Source organism: Aethalodelphis obliquidens, unplaced genomic scaffold, assembly GCF_003676395.1.
Source record: "Aethalodelphis obliquidens isolate GAN/ISIS:26980383/991018 unplaced genomic scaffold, ASM367639v1 scaffold20, whole genome shotgun sequence".
NCBI classification, from domain to species: Eukaryota; Metazoa; Chordata; class Mammalia; order Artiodactyla; family Delphinidae; genus Aethalodelphis; species Aethalodelphis obliquidens.
The window spans coordinates 28,640,745-28,660,347 of NW_020837964.1; the positions used below are offsets into that span (position 1 = coordinate 28,640,745).

The window sequence follows — 19,603 nt, forward strand, 5'->3', positions numbered from 1 at the left end:
ATCTGAGAGTTCTCTTGAAAAATCAAAAGGTCTTGCAATACTGGCCAGGATTCCATTTTCACATGTGCAAGGCTGGCTAGAGCTGAGCAGTAACTGCCTCCTTTACACAGGGGGGGGTGTGTTCACCAATTTGCCACAGTCCCCACTGCTCCGTCTTGTCTCCCATCTGGCTCACTTTTCTCATTCATGAAACCTGCTGAACCCTGTAGGCATTCGAATCACAGTTCTTGAAGTATCTCCTCCCCTTTAGTCACTACCTGCTAGCTACACTGGCCTTCTCTGGGTTTCTCAAAAAATTCAAGCTCTTTTCAGTCACAGGGCCTTTGCATAATCTGTTCTCTCTGCCTGGAACACACTTCCCTCCACCAGTCTCAGCTGAAGGTTACCTCCTCTGTCTGAATTGGGTTCCCCTTAATGGAGCTGTGATTATCTCTCATAACACATATGACAACTTATAATTATTCATGTGTGTGCTTATTTATTTGTCTCTGTCGCCCCTACTAAAATAGAAACCCAAGGAGGGCAAGGATTGCTTGGTGTTATTGATTGCTGCATTTGCAGCATGCAGCCCAGAACCTGGCCCATCTTATGAATTTGGTAAATATTTGTGGTATGAATGCATGAATGAATGCTGGAATGCATGAGTGGGACTCTGCCAGCTCCATGAGCATCCGTTCAATGACAAGGGGCCAATCCTCCCTGTCTTCCGGCAGGGTTAGTAAGAGGATAGCATTTTTCCAGCCTCCCTGTGGGATTCACTCAAGCCCATGTTGGGCAGGCCCATGTGTTCCCTTTTTCCAGAAGCTCTGGGATGGAAGGTGAGTGAAAGCACTTAGGGGCATTTGCATTCAAACCCGGGTACATTTGTCAGGCAAGTACAGAGGACGAAAGTGATCAAAGGGATGATGAGATGACAGAGCTTCAAAACGAGGCTTCTTCCAGATAAAGAAAAGGAGACTTAAATTAAATCTATAAAATCCCAACTGGATGCAGAGGGAGGGATGATGGACACCCAACCTCAACTGTTAGAAGAAGGAGAGGTTCCACCTTGAAGTTTAAAAGAGTTTAAGGCAAAGAAAAGCCATACACACACCCCAACCTATTTTGCTCAGAAGGACCTTATGATGTTTCCTACCCCAAGGCAGAGGTAGGATGGGCCAAGAATAAAAACAGGTTTAAGAAGGCTTCAAATTGCTTCAAATCTGTCAATAGGTGACAGATCTGAGGTTAGGTTGGAGGCCCTTTTACAACCGTGTGGTCAATGTTTGGCCCATGTTGAATGAATGGGATGGCATGAATGTCACAGCATCATTCCTCTCCTGCAAGTACCCACTAGACCCTGATCAAAGCAAGAGTACTGGGCGAAAGGGATTCAAGTGATCGCATATTTGATGCTTCTGGTATCTCCAAGCTGTACCTGACTCATGTGGAAAGAGTTCATCTCCCAAGCTTGGGCGTCAGCCACTCCAAGAGAGAGAGCCACAGGGAAAGCTTCAGGGAGAGGATTGTGATGATGAAGTAGGTTTGACATTTCGTGCTGGATTCACGGAGAGGGGTCTCTAAAAAGGACAAAGGGATGAAGTGTTAGGAACAGGAATCACCAGGATCTGGTCAATAATCTGCTCCTGAAGTCTCAAATCCCAAGAGGAAGAGCTCCTCATCCTGGGCCACACCTCAGCTTCTCCTGGCCTCCTGCGGCAGCTCTCCCCTCTAAACCCCAGTAAAACCAGAAAGATGAGCCAGAGGACGAATGTGGGACTTGCAGGTGAAAGCTAGGGGCGCTGGAGAAGGCTGCTTTGAGAAGAGACAGCCAGTTTCCGCTCACCACAAAAAGGACTTCACTGAAGACTAATGCTCCCCCCCAAAAGGGGATAGAACTTCTCCAAAGGTAATGAGCTCCCTGTCACTGGAGGAGTACAAGGGAGACCCCAGAGGCTATTTTCATGGCACTTGTAGATGGGATTCCAGCATCGAGTACTGACAAGGTTCTTTAACGGGTGGTCTTGGATGGCCTTCAGAGGGAAGGTATTCAGACTCCCTGACATTGTATGCAAAATTTTTTCTGGGTGAGCATCTTTTTTTCCCTAGGGAAAGTGTTGATAACTTTCTTCAGCTTCTCAAAAGTGTTTATGACTTAAAAAAATTTAAACACTAAGAACTGATGAGGTCACCATTTCCCAAACCTGGTGGCACATCAGAACATCTGAGGAGTTAAAAAAAAAAAAATAGGAGACCCTCCCCAGATCCCACTCCAAGCCCACTGAATCAGAATCCCTAAATATTCGTTTTTTTAAAAAAGCTTTCTCTGGATAATTCTGATACCCTCAACCAGGGACTGGTCTGAAGTCTCTAGAAAATAGCAACCAAAAGTCTTAGTGAATTTTAAGGGACTCTGCACTCCTGAAGCTTTAGAATTCTGAGACAGAGGTCACAAAATAGGCCTATGGGCTGCTCTGGCCTATGGATGTGTTTGTACACAAATGATGAGGAGAGTATTTTAAAACAATAAACAAACAACTTTGATTCCTGTTTAAAAATTGCGATATTTCACAAGGTACACAAAATCCAGTTTTCCATTTCTCCGAAAAAATGAGAACAGATGGCAAAATTTGACCCTCATTCCCAAATCCCAATATTCAACTGGAGCTTAGACACTTAGCCACAGCCCCCAGAACTGTCTATTACTATAATCAGTTGACTTTGCTCTCATGCATTAACTACCTAGCTCCCAAAGTCACTTCAGTTTGAGACCCCTATTTGAGGTTTCCCCAGAAAACCACCAGCTTGGGAGATCCTGCGGTGATTCCCCAATTGAGACAGGGGCCGTCTGCTCCAGGCTGAGCTGGGGCCTGAGGGGCCTCAGGTCCACACTTTCCCCAGCCCCCTGCCTTCCACCCTGCTGACATCTAGGAGTTGTCCTGTCACTCCAGCGCTGGGGCCAAGGACTTCAAAGCCAAACAAGATGCAAGTTGAATTGGCACTAATCCTCTTCAGTCTTGACCTCTTTTCTTCTGCCAAGCAGAACCTTCCTGCCTCTGCTGGCTTCCTATTAAAATTAACAAGCGTTGCAGGCAGGCATCAAAGGCAGGGTTGTGCGTTTAATATTCCAGGCAGGCCCAGGCTGTGATCCCAGCCCCTCCCCATCTTGCTCTCTTCCAACTGAACCGGGGAAAATGGTTCTGCTGGGAGTGCCAGAATCATCCTCGTCTGTTTGATATTTGCACCAAGGAAAATTCCAGGACCAGCAGAACATCTTCACAGCAACTTTCTTCAAAGTGCCCGGCAAAGACTGGCCAATTATTCTTAAGAGGCACCCTTAGAAAAGTGTGTTATTATCCCCATTGTATTAGCAGGGAAACTGAGACCAAACGGCTTGTCCAAGGCCATACAGAGAAAGAGGGAGACGGAATTAGAGCAGTGGCAGCGTAAGTCTATGTCCATCTAAGGCTCACTCAGACCCGCATCTGGCCCAGGAATTCAAGCACACCTAGGCGCTCCTGCCCAGCTGGATTGTCACGGCCATGCCTCCCGGTTCTCACGCTGGGTTTCCCAGACCCAAACTTCACAAAGACAGCAGTAACCCCACAGGTGCTGAGGGGAGGTAACAAGCTCTGTCATCAACCCCTTACAATGCAGGAAATGACTGCAGTGGGTAACTATTCTCCTCTATACAACCCTCAAACTGTTGTCTTTGTTTTTTCTCCCTAACATTAATTGAGGATGAGCCGATTATTTTCAGAGAACTATGTATTTATACTGGAGAAACCAACAAATTCAATAACTAGTGCACTATGGTTCTGAGTTGTTAGTGAAATCCCTGCCAGGTGTGTGTGGGGGGCTCTGTGGGTTGAGCCTTGGTTCCTCTATCTAAGGGGCCTGTTCAAACAGAAGTCCCCAGACCCCAAGGAGAAAACATTGATCTGGCGAGCCCAGAACACACTGCAGGGGCTGCAGGGCCTGGGCTGCTGAATTGGCTCCCACATCTTTGGAAGAAAAGCACAGCTAAAAGTGCCTGAGGACAATGAACAATTAGGGAAGTTTCTCCTAAATGTGGCTTTGATCCCAATGCTGTAGACATTTACAGACTGCTTTGGTGCTGGCTGAGGGGTTACTCCTTTAGAAATCTTAGAGACAGGCATCTTCTAAACAGCTGTCTCTTTACCTGCACCCGGAACAGACCACCAGCTCTGACACCTCGTCGCTGTTTCGGGGAACCTGTGGCCCAGGGCAGGGAAGTGAACTTGTGAGTGAGCAATCCCAGTGAGTGAGTTTAGAGCACTCAGTTGCCCTGACTCCCGGGCTGGGCTTCTTGCCCCAGGAGAGAGAAAAGAAGAAACAAGACAAAAAGTGAGATGTGCAAAGGTAAAGGGGGAATGAGAGAAAAGAAGGAGGAAAGAGGAGGAGAAAGAAGAAAGGCAAGCAGAAGAGGCAGAGGGAGAGATGGGCACAGAGGCAGCCGCATTTATTTCACCATCTGAGCACACACGTCTATGATGCTCACCAATGGTTTCTTCTCCGGTGTCTCAGCTCCCCAATTACACAATTCTTCTTTGTACCCTTGGGTAAGGCAGGTGGCACCGTGTGAGGCCCTCGCCGGTTGCTTAACCCAAGCAGGTGGTTCTGCGAATGGCCTCACTCCACAGTCACCTAAGAGGTTTCGAAGGCCCTGGGAAGTTTCCTTCCTCAATTCATCACATGGCCCAGATGATTCGCACTGTGGATGGACTGGTGGCCGGGACACTTCCCCTCTGGGGCCTCAGGCTCCCGATCTGTAAATGGGGTTGGCATTGAGACAAGGTCTGCACCACATTATTGCCCTTACAGCTCTGGCACTCTACAATTATGTTAATTCCAGGAATTCTTCTGTTTCCCTGCTTCTTTTTCAAGAATTCTCCAGAAACATTACAGAGCAAATCCAGAACGCCTTGCTAGGAATCAATTTCAACCTGAAGGAAGGGTTTCTAAACAAAGGGGATAAAGTGCAGAAGCCTGAAATGAGCTTTGCCAACTGGGCCCCAGTGGGCTTGCGGAGGACTTAAGGCTGAAGATGCAGCCCCCTCGACTCTCACCTCCTGCCCCCCGACACCTTGAGTGGTTTTCCTGGGTTTACACCGGATGTTCATCTTTATCAACCAAGGTCACTTTGAGCCTCCAACAGGGGAATTATTAAAAACCAGCAATGTGGGAAGACAGAGACTTGCCACATGTCTGCGAAAATAATATACAGACTGATGCCAAAGTGGGACTGCTTAGCGTTATGTCCTACTGAACGATGGAGGAATGCAGCATTTTAGGAAGAAGAGCGGACCACGTAGAGAAGACGTGAGGGACCAAAAGTCTTATGACAGTATGCTCAACCTTGGTAGTAATTAGGGAAATGCAAATCAACAGCCAAGGACATGCCGCTTCACATCTGTCACACCGGCAAAAATGAAGGCTGGCGGTACCAAGTATTAACAAGGCCATGGAGAACTGGGCACTTGAGTACATTGGTCATGGGAGTGTAAACCCCTGTGGTGAGCAATTTGGAAAGATCTAGTAAAGCAGAACAAGCATGTCCCCTTCAATCCAGCAAGTCTACTCCTAGGTATACCCCCTACAGAAACCCTGGCACATGTCACACACAGAAACACTATATGTGGATATTCACGGCAGCAGTGCTTATAACAATGAAAAAGTGGAAAGAAACACCTACATGCCCATCCACTGGATAAATTGCAAAGTAGTCACAATAATATAAAGCAGTTAAAATCATAAAACGCTGAGCCAAAAAAACAAAAAAAAAAAACACATTGTAAGAGGCTACAAAGAGAATGATGCCATTTTATAAACGGTTTATAAACCTGTAAAACAAGGGTGTGTAATTTTTATAGATACATATGTAATAAAACTAGAAGAACATGCATGGGCATGATAAACACTTCATGAAATTGGTTCCCGGATTTGGTGATGGAGTAAGAATGAGGTTTGGAAAGTTAACACGGAGGGTTTCCACTCTGATTATTTTGTTCCTTTAACGATTGAAATGAACAGGACAATGTTAATATCTGATAACACTGGAAGGTTCTGTATTTAATTTTCTATTCTTATCTGTTTTTGAAATCATCCCGAGTTTAAAAAATAATTTTAAAAAGAGAAAACACCACTATGGAGAACAATATGGAGGTTCCTTAAAAACTAAAAATAGAACTACCGTATGATCCAGCAATCCCACTCCTGGGCATATACCCAGAGAAAACCATAATTCAAAAAGATAGGGCTTCCCTAGTGGTGCAGTGGTTGAGAGTCCACCTGCTGATGCAGGGGACACGGGTTCGTGCCCCGGTCCAGGAAGATCCCACATGCCGCGGAGCGGCTGGGCCCGTGAGCCATGGCCGCTGAGCCTGCGCGCCCGGAGCCTGTGCTCTGCAACGGGAGAGGCCACAACAGTGAGAGGCCCGCGTACCGCAAAAAAAAAAAAAAAAAAAAAAAAAAGATATATGCACCCCTATGTTCATTGCAGCACTATTTACAATAGCCAACACATGGAAGCAACCTAAATGTCCATCAGCAGACAAATAAAGAAGATGAAGTATACATATATAATGGAATATTACTCAGTCATAAAAAAGAAATAATGCCATTTGCAGCTACATGGATGGGCCTAGAGATTATCATACTAAGTGAAGTAAGTCAGATAGAGAAAAGCAAATATCATACGATATGACATATGCAGAATCTTTAAAAAATGTTGATACTAATGAACTTATTTACAAAACAGAAACAGACTCATAGACTTCAAAAACAAACTTATGCTTACCAAAGGGGAAACATTGGTGGGGAGGGATAAATTAGGAGTTTGGGATTAACATATACATACTACTATTTATAAAATAGATAATCAATAAGGACCTACTGTATAACAAAGGGAACTCTACTCAATATTCTGTAATAACCTATATGGGAAAAGAATCTGAAAAAGAATGGATATATATATATAACTGAATCACTTTGCTGTACACCTGCAACTAACACAACACTGTAAATCAACTATAATATAAATTTTTTTAATGTTATTTAGATTCACATGTAATAGGTTTATTATTGTTATTTTAAAGAATTAATAAATAAATGTTTTGAGGAAAAAAAAAAAAGCAAGCACACTGGGCCTGAGTTCCAATTGGGATTCCAGGGGCAGATCTGGAAGTTCCCACTGTTCCCCTGGGCAAGGCCCCTAACCTGGAAGGCATGGCTTGTGTTCAGTGGTTTTCCAACTGGTCCTAGCAGCAGCAAACCATGCTCCCCCCAGCCCCCAGATAAAATCATTATAAGAGGGATTGAGGGGGTGGGTTTCATAAGACAAAACAGATTTTAGAAAGAGGAGCTGCCCTATTTAAATAGGGGGAGGGGAGAGGGATGGGACCTAGCATCCCATCCACAGAAGCCCCTGCACCACACCTCTGTGAAGCCCTGGGGCTCTGAGCCTGCACAGTGCAAAAACCTCCAGTCCAGCCCCAATATTCCATGAGGAACCCAGAGGTTACCTAGACGGGGAGAAATGAAGGGCTGAGACTAGGGTGAGGCAAGGGAGGCACCTCGGGGCCAACATTTAGGGAGATACTCTCAGGGCCGTTCAAAGGCCGCCCTGCATTTGTGTGTCCTCACAGAAACCCTGCTTGCTTTCTCCTTTCTGATAGCTATGGACATGCTCACCACCCCTCCTGGAAAGCACGCTTGTGAGAACCAGGCCCTGTGTCTGGCTCTCTTACTCCATCCAGAGGGCTAACCCAAAGCCAGGCACACAGTAGGCCCCAAATATGTTTGCTGAGTAATTGATTAAGGAGGGGAGGGAGGGAGGGATGGAGGGAGGAAGGAAAGAAGAAAGGGGGAGGGGGAAGGGAGGAAAGGAGGGAGGGAAGGAGAAAGGAAGGAGAGGATGAAATAAGGAAGGATGGACGACCCGAGCCTCCTGCCCCCTCTCCAAAGCCACACCACGCAGCTTGTAGCATCTTAGTTCCCCAACCCGGGATCGAACCCCGGGCCCTCAGCAGTAAGAGCGCAGAGTCCTAACCACTGGCCCACCAGGGTATTCCCCAGCAGCATTTTTTTTTTTCTTTTTTTTCGGTACGCGGACCTCTCACTGTTGTGGCCCCTCCCGTTGCGGAGCACAGGCTCCGGACGGGCAGGCCCAGCCGCTCCGCGGCATGTGGGATCCTCCCGGACCAGGGCACGAATCCACGTCCCCTGCATCGGCAGGGGGACTCTCAACCGCTGCGCCACCAGGGAAGCCCAAAGCAGCATTTTTATAATAAAGAAAATGCGGTATAAAGGGCCCAGGGAAAGGGCAGATGCAAGAAAGCCAGTTAGGAAATGAGTCCTGAATCTTCACGGGAGGTGACGGTGGCTCGAACTAGGTGACAGAGATGGAGACAGACAAGACGTTGGTGTGCTTGGAGGCGATGCCCGGAGCAGAAGCTCATCTGGGGAGTCTGAGATGCTGTCTGACGTCTACGCGGAGATGTTGAGTAGCAGTCAGAAACATGAGCCTGGAGTTCAAAAGAGAGGCCCAGGTTGGGGGTGTAAATGGGGAGCCTCCAGCACATAGGTGGTATTTAAAGCCATGATCCTGATAATTTTTTATGTCTTATAAATAAAAGAGCTGAAGCAAACATGACCAAGTTGACATCTGTTAATTCCAGGTGGTAGATAACGTGGTGTTTGTAATACCGTTCTTTGTACTTTTTAGTATGTTTGAACTTTTGTAATAAAATTGATGAATAAACAGTAGAGAAAGCCACAAGGTTCCAAATGGCTGAACAGTCCTGCCTTAGAACTCAAGAGTGGGTGCGGGCAGTGAGTCAAGGAGCCGGGTTCAAGTCGCCCCACCACGAACCTAAGCTGGGTGACCAGGGCTTAACCCTGTCTCTCTGGGCCTCTGTGTCCCCATTTGGACAAGAAGTTGGCCCATGACTTCTCAGGGTTCTTCCAGCACTGACCATCTTGATTCAAGCTGGTGTCCCCTGGGGCCCCGACCTACTTTGACTTTGTCCACCCATATCTTATGCCTAGTCCTACAGAGGAAGCCCAAAACACCCTATAAGTGGGCCTTGTAGGTGGAAGGTCAACTCTGACTCCAAACAGATGCAAATTGCAGCAAGGGACGTCAGAAAGGAAGGGCAGTGCTCCATGGTCCCCAGGCCCTGGGACCCGAAAGCAACTAGGCTGAGCTTAAAAGCTGGGAACCCAGAGACTAAAACTCTTGACAATATTGACTGCTGATGAACGCATCCCACTCAGGACCCTGGGACCAGTTGTAGAATAGTCTATGAGCCTGAAACATACAAATGGGTGAGTGGCTGAACCAATCTGTCAGCTGTATTAAGCACAGATAATAATAATATTAATAGCGAAATAATAATATTTATGTGTCAGATTCTGAACTCAGTGCTGAATATGCATTCTCTCACTTAACCCTCACCATGACAGTGCCATGGGGTTATCATTTCATGAGCCACACTTTGCAGATGAGGAAACTGGGGCTCAGAAGGGTTAAGCAACTTGCCCCCAGTCAGGCAGCAGAACCGGGATCAGGACCCAGGCAGCACGATTCCAGATCCCCAGCTCTAGACTGCTCTTGGTGAGCGACAAGATCCTCTAAATCTCTTCAGCAAGAGCTGGAGAAGACAGCCTACGTGGAACTCTATTGAGTCATTTATTCATCGTCAGCTCATCAATATTTATTGAGCACCCACTATGTGGCAGCACTCAGTGTGCCTGGCCACACGGCTGCTGAGATGAAGAAGCACAGCCTCTGTTTGTGAGAAGCCTGTGGTGTAGAGAGAGGCCAATTTATAAACCAGCGTGATAAAAACCAATGGCTCCAGGCTGCTCCTGGGGAGACACCTATGTCCAGAGGGGCCCTGTATGGGAAAGGGTGGTGACCCAAGCGCAAAACGTGGACCAGGGTGTGGAGTGACAGCACAGGACCTTTCTCTGCCGTCATCGTGGCTGAACCTCCATTCCCAGGCCACGAGTCCCAGAACTTCTGGCAGAAACTGCTGGACGTAGGCACGGCGGGTGTCTAGCTTTGACCTTTGTGGGAAGGGGAGAAGATGACAACGCAGTCATTTAGGTTAAGAGGTGGAGCGTTAGCTGCTCCTCTGGAACAGCCATTTCATTGTTCTGAGAAAAACCACCTGACTTTTCGTATGGAGAGGCCGTAAGTGGAGAAGGAGATATTTAGGGCTCAGTGGCTCAGAGGAGCTACAACTGCTGTGTGGCCACAGAAAAGCTGCCCAAGCAGGACTGCTGCTTTGCAGAGGAGCTCTTACCTCAGAGCCCCTGGGGAGAGTGGGAGGAGGCCCAGCAACGGGATTTCAGAGATCCACAAATCGCTTGAACTTGCGGCAGGAAAACGTCATGTATTTGTGCATTTTTTTTCCTAGGTAGAGCTTTCATCAGATTTTCAACTGGACAGCCCGGGTGCAGTCAACATGGACTCTACCACCTGATGCTACACATGGTTGTTTCAATCCACACAGCCCAGAAACGGAAAAAGCTTGGGGATTGGATTTTGATACTATCATTCAGTTGAGGCCTTAAGCAACACTGCAGTGTCAGCCATCCAAGGAAGAAGCAACTTCTGGCTCAGAGAGTGAGCAGGGAGGAGAGACGGCTTAGATAAGGGGGAAGGGAAATCCTTTCCTTTCTCTGGGCTCACTTAGTTGGGCCAGACCTTCCAAGGTATTCATATCTGCTACAGGGCACACTCAAGAGTGGAGGGCAAGGGGGAAGAAAGAAGCTGGACCTTCCAAGAGATGGGCTGGGACTGGGCTGTAAATGCAAGCGTGGGAAGGCAGATCCAGCCTTTGGGCTTTGAGAACAGCCCTGCCAGGTCATGGGTTTCCTGGGCTGAGATATCCTCCAGCCCTTCTGTACCATTAGCTGTTTTATGTTTTTTTTGGTTTTTTTAATAAATATGTTTAATTTATTTATTTTTGGCTGCGTTGGGTCTTTGTTGCTGCATGCGGGCTTTCTCTAGTTGTGGCGAGCGGGGGCTACTCTTTGTTGTGGTGCGCGGGCTTCTCATTGCAGTGGCTTTTCTTGTTGGGGAGCACGGGCCCTAGACGCAAGGGCTTCAGTAGTTGTGGCATGAGGGCTCAGTAGTTGTGGCGCACAGGCTCTAGAGTGCAGGCTCAGTAGTTGTGGCGCACGAGCTTCATTGCTCTGCGGCACGTGGGATCTTCCCGGACCAGGGCTTGAAACCGTGTCCCCTGCATCGGCAGGCGGACTCTCAACCACTGTGCCACCAGGAAAGCCCCCCGGCTAAAATATTTTAAAGTTATAAATCAGATAAACAAATAAAATACTCTCTACCCTCCTACCTTAACATTGCAACCTAGAATGCAGAGGTGCCTGGCGATCTGCCCCATGGCCCCAACCCCCAATCTGCGGCCCCCCTCCCTTCTCTCCCCACCCCTAGCTCCTTCCTTCACACACCCCTGTGGGCACCAGCCCACACATCCAAACTCTGTCTGTACCCCCAGCAAACAGCCACCCGCGGCCACCTCTCAGGCCTAGAGAGACGCACACTGGCTGCACACCTGTCCTTGGGAGCCTGGGGAAGAGGACTGAGCAAATCCTTAGAAGCAAGCAGGCTTGGGAAAACAGAAGATTCCAGCATCCAGGGTGCTCCACATGTGGTCTAGAAAGAGAGGTTACAGGCTCTGAGTGGGCACCTGCCCCTGACTTTTGGGGGTCTTCTAAAGCCACGGCACAGAATAGGGGCCCCCGCCTGCACATGGTAAAGGGCTTTCATAGTGAACCAGGGGAGTCAGATGAGACCCCGGGCCAGGACAGGAGCAGCCCCTGTGAAGGAGGGAACAGAAATGGCAGATAACAGTATGTGTAGGAGTTGGAGAGGGGACACAGGTAGCTCCCAATCTGCACGATGTGACTGCAATTTGAGCCTAAGCCTGGCTCCCTGACACCTCAGCAGGTGGCAGGTACAGCCACCTGCACCCTTTGTGAAAAGCCACCTAAATGACTGTACTGCTTGTCCTCTCCTCTGCCCTCCTCTGCCGACACCCAGCCCATGGCTGGGCTGTGTGCACAGCGTCTAGCCCCAGGGAGAGGCGAGGCGAGCCCAGGTCTACACCCACACAGCCATAAAAAGGAGCCTCTGGTGACGGCTCACTCAGCCTCACTTCACCAGCTGTGATAGCACCACAGCCTCTCAGACAACTGGACCATGGACCCTGGGAAATGCACCTGCATGTCTGGTGAGTAAGGATGCCCACCCTGGGATGCTGTGACCTCTCGCCAGCTTCCCACAGGGAGCCTGCAGGACTGCGATTAATGCTTCTCTTCTTCCAATTAGAAGCACCAATGGGGTTTGTGTCAGACTGGCCACCTCTGCGGCGGCTCCCGCTCTCTGTTGGATACCAGCTTGATTTGCTAGAATTAATAACCTGGCTTAGGAATGACTGTGGTGGGACCTAGCGGCAAGCCTCTGGGAGCAGCCACCAGGGCGGGGGAAGAGCTCTGGCCCAGACCAACCTGCTTCTGGTCCATTGCTCCCATCCACTCCTGACACTTATTATTTCCAAGCCTGTTTCTTCATCTGAAAAATAGGGTTACTTATCCCCAGCTGCCCACCTCCTAGGGTTGCCGTGAAAGGGTTAAAATCATAAAGCATTTGCAGACGTCAGGGGAGTTATTAGAAGCATATGCGGACCTCCAAGTCTGAAACTGCTTAATTCCATGGAAGCATGTTGGCCAGGAGAAGTGAGTCAGGGTTCAGAGCCATCTTGGTTTTTATGACCTTTGGAAACGGCATCAAGAAGTCTCACAAGCCTCCCTGGTTCCTAACAGGACACGTCTGTCCCCAAAATTTGCCAAAAAGACAGACGCTTCCAGCATCTTGAAACTCAAAACAAGAAGTGGGTGATTTTCTTTTCTTAAATATAGATGGTTTTATGATATGGAAACAAGTGATAGCTGTGACTCTCACTTTGGGCTTGTTTATATCCTTTGCCCTTCCTCCTACACATTCAGGATCTCCATGTTGCCTGATACCTTAAAGTTTTCGACAGTCCCCAGGGGACCTTGGGCTTGGCCTAACTCAGTGGTTCTCAAACCTGATTGTACATCAGAATCATCTGGGTTGCTTTTTTTTTTTCTATTTTTTTGCCACACTGAGCAGCACATAGGATCTTAGTTCCTTGACCAGGGATCCAATCCATGCCCCCTGCAGTGGAAGCGAGGAGTCTTAACCGCTGGACCACCAGGGAAGTCCCTGGGTTGCTTTTTAAAGAATACTGATTCCCTTTCTCCACCCAGACCTATGAATCGTAATATCTCAAAGGCTGGCCCTAGGAATCTGCACTTTAATAAGTACCCCAGGGATTCTGATGTAGTCCCCCCCAGTTTCTGTCCATGGACTGTGACTGGGAACCAGCATCTTCAACCTCCTGTCCATCCACTGACCAAGGGCAGCCCAGACCCCCGGCCGCCTAGATGGCCTGTGGCGCGCCTGTGTGCCCACTCCACCTCGATGCTCATGCTTGTGGCTCTGTCCTTTCTCCTAGGAGGAACCTGCAGCTGCGGAGACAACTGCAAATGCAAAACCTGCAGCTGTAAAACATGTCAAAAAAGTGAGTCTAGTGACCAGGGCCATGCACTGCTGGCGGGGAGCTGGGAGTCCGTTTCTGTCATCCTCAACCCTCCAGCCACGGTGGGATTGAGGGGGTCCTGGATGCCTTTACCCATTTGGGAGGGATCTGAAATGAAAGCTGAGTCCCGCGGGCTGCAGCTGACCTGGGGGTGAGGGCATCCTCAGTGTTTCAGGGGTTTGGATAAGAAGAGGGCCGAGGGGAGGTTCCAGCCTGCCCGGTAGTGAAGGGAATGGCCTGGCGTCAGGAGCCCTTGGCTCTGCCACTGTCCAACGGCGGTGGGCCAACCCCTTCCCCTCCCTGGCCTCTGATGGACTCTGGTGACCCCTGAGGTCCCTTCCAGCTCTAACATCCCACCACTTCCTGTCCCAGGGTTTTTGCTCATGTGGATCGGAACCTGTGTGTAGCATGCTCTTGTTTTTCTACTTCCTTCTAAGTGGTGAAGGGGGAAGTGGTCAGATAAGAGTGTTGACTCAAAGCTGATCTGTCCATCTCCTGCCCCTTCCAGGCTGCTGTCCTTGCTGCCCCCCGGGCTGCGCCAAGTGTGCCAAGGGCTGCATCTGCAAAGGGGCTTCGGACAAGTGCAGCTGCTGCCACTGAAATGCATCCATCGTGCTGGGGACAAGGCCTGGGAAGCATCTGTACAGTGCATTAGTCGAGGAGTTGGAATGACTGTACAATAGGTTGTGCTTTTTATATATTTGCCCAGGTCAGGTGGTGGTGACATTCATATAAAGTGCTTGGAGCAATAAAGTTTTCACTCGTGGTTGTCTGGTGGCTCAGAGCAATGTTTTACCCTAGCCCAGCAGGACCAAGAAGGGCTGGTCCCATGAAGATACAGGAGGCGCCAGCCTGTACCCATTCTGCAGATGGCTGCTAACCCCGAGGTCCTACCGCTCTGCCTGAGGGTTTTCTCGTGCAGCACGAGCTTGCCTGACGCATGCACAGGGCAGGCCGCCCCTGGGAACAGCCCTTAACAGATGACAAACAGGAGTTAGTGAATTCATAACATCAGCGTTTTTACCCTTACAATGGGACAAATCTGAGTCATGTTCTACACCATCCTCCAGAAGTCCTCAGCAGCAATGAACTCCGATAGCCCACAGACGTAAACATACTCCGTATTGGCTTCCTTCCTTCTCTGCCTCACTTCTCCATCCTCTTTCCAGGGCTTCCTGGGATCCCCACGCAAAGAAATTACTTGTACAGGGTCCGCTTTCGGGGTAACCTAATCTTTTTTTTTTTTTAAGTAAGGTTTTATTTATTTATTTTTAATTAATTTTTTGGCTGCATGGGGTCTTCATTGCTGCGCACGGGCTTTCTCTAGTTGCAGCGAGCGGGGGCTACTCTTCGTTGCGGTGCACAGCCTTCTCGTTGCGGTGGCTCCTCAGCATGGGCTCTAGGCACATGGGCTTCAGTCTACACGGCAGGCTCAGTAGTTGTGGCGCACGGGCTTAGTTGCTCTGCGGCACGTGGGATCTTCCCAGACCAGGGCTTGAACCTGTGTCCCCTGAATTGGCTGGGAGATTCTTTTATTTATTTATTTATTTTTGGCTGTGTTGGGTCTTCGTTGCTGTGTGCGGGCTTTCTCAAGTTGAGGCGAGCGGGGACTACTCTTCATCGTGGTGCGCTAGCTTCTCACTGCGGTGGCTTCTCTTGCTGCGGAGCACAGGCTCTAGGCGCGTGGGCTTCAGTAGTTTTGGCACACGGGCTCAGTAGTTGTGGCTCGTGGGTTCTACAGTGCAGGCTCAGTAGTTGTGGTGCACAGGCTTAGTTGCTCCTCAGCATGTGGGATCTTCCCAGACCAGGGCGCGAACCCGTGTCCCCTGCGTTGGCAGGCGGATTCTTAAGTTAAGCACTGCGCCACCAGGGAAGCCCCCCCCAAAAAAACAAACCTATTTTTAAATAGGTCTCCATACACAATATACAAAACAAAAAAGATACAAAGAGAGTAAGACTCCTTCCCACATTTGCGCCCCAGTCCCCCCGCCTCCCCAAGTCAACTGTCACCACTTACTGGTGTGCCCTCCCAGGGATATTCTCTGGCTGCACAAGCGCCGATGATACACAGCATCTGTCCCACCCCGAAACACACACTATTTACCTTGAAAACTTGGCGAGTGTTTTCTCTCATATAGTAAACTCTCTGCCAGGTCCTTTTTTCCATTTAAGAGAAAAGAATAGGTAGACAGAAAAAATTAAGAGCTTAAACAACCAAAAAATAAGGTGACAAAAGAAAAAATAGATGAAACAAAAGGGTTAAAGAAAATATGGGAGACAAAGAGAAAACTCCACACACAACTCTGCCATGGTGGCGCTGCCCAAGGCAGCTGAGGCTGTGACTACATCTTTTGGTCTTTTTCCGACCTGCCAAGCCTAGCACTGTGCCTGGGACCCCTCAGAGCAGGGGTCATAAACACCCCTAAAAATTCACTGACAGCTATAAACCTTCCTCTCCCTAAAAATACCCGTATGAACAACCTCAGTCAATCTTACATATGATCTCAGGGAATTCACAGGCTGTCCCAAAGCCATCTCTGGAACCCCCAGAAGACCCTGATTAAGAACCTAAGGTCCATGTGATCTGTTACTTAAAAGAATAAAGTAGTCTAATAATAGATTAAAATACTGAGCACTTAAGACCTGCCAGGCACTGGGTCCAGCACTGCCTACACATTACTTCATTTGATTGTCACAACACGACCTCACGAGGTCAGTACCGTTATCAACCCCATTTTACAGATGAGGAAACCAAGGCACGCAGAGGTTAAATGACTTGCCCAAGGCCACTCATCTAGTTTTGTAGAACTGAGATCTGAACCCAGGTCCAACAGACTCCAAAGCCATGCCCTGAGAGTGCAGAAACAACTTCCAGGATGGAAGGCGGTCAAGGCTGAAGTCCCTGAGGCTGGCCCTGGTGAGGAGGCAGAGACGCAGCCCACACTCACCCACACCGCCACCCTCAACAGAGCGGGAGGTAGACTCAAGCTCTGGGAGATTGTTCATTCATGCTGCCAAGGGCCTGACACCAGGACCCAGAAGAGGCCAGGAGCAGCCTTCTCCACCCCCGGCCTAGGTCAAGGTGACCCAGAAGCAGGAGCGGGTGAGAATGGAGCCTTCTCCAAGGGTGCCCTGTGGGGCTGGGCTCAGTGGGCCAAACAAGGAGCAGGACTTACTGTGTGCTTCCTGGCACTGGGCACTTCCATAATCCACACTGTCACCCTCTCTGTTTGGAAATCATCTGCGGCCTCCCTGGGAGGGTTTCCCTCTCCGCCCATGAATTGTGCTTCAGATGCAGCACTACAGTGCAATGGAAAGGGCTCGGCCTTGGGAGTCAGATGCTGTACCCTCCCTGGCTGCGTGACTTTGACCAAATCACTTACCTCTTGAGGCTCAGTTTCCACATCTGCAAAGTGTCCCTCCCTCATGGGGAAAAACCATAGCATAGGGTCTATGCCCATAGCAGGTGCTCCGTAAACAGGGACTCATAGGGCTACAGCCTTTCTTAGGCTTCTGTTTGTGAATCTCTGAGAAGGCCCCTGCCAAGGCCTTCTCTGTGACTGCAGAGCTCTGACGCCCCTTGGGAAGGACACGATGCTGGTAATGACACCTTCCGGGGGGCAGAGAGGTCCCCTGTGTCTCCAACAAGCAGGCTGGCCACTCTCTGTGCAACCTCAGCCCCGGTGCACACAGGACTGCCGTCTCATCTCACCCAAATGCTTCACCTGAAGAATCTCTTTTATTTCTACCACATCTTGAAGGGAGAATCAGCCCTCAGTGTCTCACTTTAATAATAATAATAATAATAATAATACCAACAACTAATATTTATTGAGTGCTGAACACTTCACAACTGCCAAGCGCTGGGCTAAGCAGTTTCTGAATATCATCTCATGGACCCTGCACCATCAGGACCACTTTAGAGCTGGACAGTCAGGGCCCTGCTATGGACCCCCTGCCTTAGAGGGTCTGTCTCTGGTCCCCCTCCCCACAGGTGAGGAGTCTGAGGGTCCAAGGAGACACATCCACCTGGAACTCTCATACCTGTCCCTCCCCCACTGTCCCCATCCCACCAACTAGACAAGGCTTTGGGTACCTGGGACCAATTCCAGAGTCTGTGTGGGCCTCCTCCCCAGGTTGGTCCTGCCTGAGGGTAGACCATGCCATCAGTCTGTGTACTCCTAGGGCTGAGGGATGGCCAAGGGGCAGCTGTATTCAAGGATGGGAGATGTGTGGATAGGGACTGAGTGCTTGCACTTTGATGTTTACAGTACATCAAAGAACGGAGGCAGGGGTGGGAAGAGAAGAGATGAACTACAGGACAATCCTCCACCTTTGCTTTTGCCCCAAGCCCAGCAAGTGTTCGGGGGAGGCCTCCACTAACAACCCTGGGGAAGAATCCTGTTATGACCCCACTTTACAGATGACAAAGCCGAGGCTCAAGAGATTCAATGGTTTGCTCAGAGTTATAAGGCTAATAAGGGGCAGACCTAGGACCTGAATTTAGGGCTGCATAACATAGAGGCTGTGCTCAGGCCTATACTAGATGGATGGGGCCGAGAGAAGGCTGCAAGTAATCCTGCCCCACACGCAGGCATAAGAGGTCCCTGTCCTGGGCCTTGTGCTTTAGAGAGCCTACATATCCAAACACTCAAAACACAAATTTATTAAAGAATACCTGGGGGCCTCTGTCACTCACGAGCTAGTACTTATTTGGCACAGTGTGATCAATTAACCCTAAACCCTGGTCTGTTCTTGTGTCTAACACTGTTCCCTAAGAAAATACTCCTCCAGCTCTTGTCCTATGTCCTCAAATCAACAAAAAGTGAGTCAAAGACCTTAACAGATGCCTCACTAAAGAAGATATACAGACGCCAAAGAAGCATATGAAAAGATGCTCCACATCATATGTCTTCAGGGAAATGCAAATTAAACCAACAAGGAGATACCACTACACACCCATTAGAATGGCCAAAATCCAGAAGACTGACAACACCAAATGCTGGCGAGGACGTGGAGCAACAGGAACTCTCATCTATTGCTGGTGGGATGCAAAATGGTCCAGCCACTCTGTAAGATAGTTTGGCAGTTTTTACAAAACTAAACATACTCTTATATAATCCAGCAATTGTGCTCCTTTGTATTTACCCAAAGGAGTTGAAACCTTATGTCGACGCAAAAGCCAGTACATGAATGTTTTATAGCCGCTTTATTCATAATTGTCAAAATCTAAAAGTAACCAAGATGTCCTCCAGTAGATGAATGGATAAACTGTGGGACACCCACAGTGTGAATGGAATATTATTCAACATTAAAAATAAATCAGCGATCAAGCCATGAAAAGACATGGAGGAGATAAATGCATATCACTAAGTGAAAGAAGCCAATATGAAAAGGCTACATACTGTATAATTCCAACTAGATGACATTCAAGAAAAGGCAAAACTATGGAGACATTAAAAAAATCAGTGGTTGGCAGGGGTTGGTGGAGGGAGGGATGAATAGGCAGAGCACAGAGGATTCTTAAGGCAGTGAAACTACTCTGCATGATACTCTGATGGTGACTGTATGTCACTAAACATTTATCCAAACCCATAGAATGTACAACACCAAGAGTGAACTCTAATGTAAACTATTGCCTTCAGGTGATTATGATGTGTCGATGCAAATTCACCAGTTTTAGCAAATGCACACTCTGGTGAGGGCTGTTGATAATGGGGGAGCCTATGCATGTGTGGGGGCAGAGAGCACATGGCAAATCTCTATACTTTTCTTTCAGTTTTGCTCTGAACCTAAAATTGCTCTAAAAAATAAAGCCTACTTTAAAAAAGTATCTGTATGCCAAGAGAGTTTATGGATGGTCCCAATGCCAATGTCAGAGACGGAAACTGCTTTCAAAGTGCAGGATGGGGACTTCCCTGGTGGTGCAGTGGTTAGGAATCCACCTGCCA

The 19,603-nt window shown here is 48.7% G+C and overlaps 1 protein-coding gene across 1 annotated transcript; it reads left to right on the forward strand.

The window, feature by feature from the left end:
* The first annotated feature begins 12,150 nt into the window (after positions 1–12,150).
* Positions 12,151–14,418, forward strand: MT4 (metallothionein 4). The gene is made up of 3 exons (XM_027119872.1): positions 12,151–12,260; positions 13,569–13,634; positions 14,161–14,418. The coding sequence occupies exons 1-3, from the start codon at positions 12,230–12,232 to the stop codon at positions 14,250–14,252; spliced, it is 189 nt and encodes a 62-aa protein (XP_026975673.1). The 5' UTR covers positions 12,151–12,229; the 3' UTR covers positions 14,253–14,418.
* The last annotated feature ends 5,185 nt before the right edge of the window (positions 14,419–19,603 follow it).

Bases quoted from the DNA above. Each gene is read 5' to 3' on its own strand.
- MT4 (XM_027119872.1), top strand. From the start codon at position 12,230: ATGGACCCTGGGAAATGCACCTGCATGTCTG. The intron at 12,261-13,568 runs GTGAGTAAGGAT...CCTTTCTCCTAG, and splicing joins GAAATGCACCTGCATGTCTG to GAGGAACCTGCAGCTGCGGA. The intron at 13,635-14,160 runs GTGAGTCTAGTG...TGCCCCTTCCAG, and splicing joins CTGTAAAACATGTCAAAAAA to GCTGCTGTCCTTGCTGCCCC.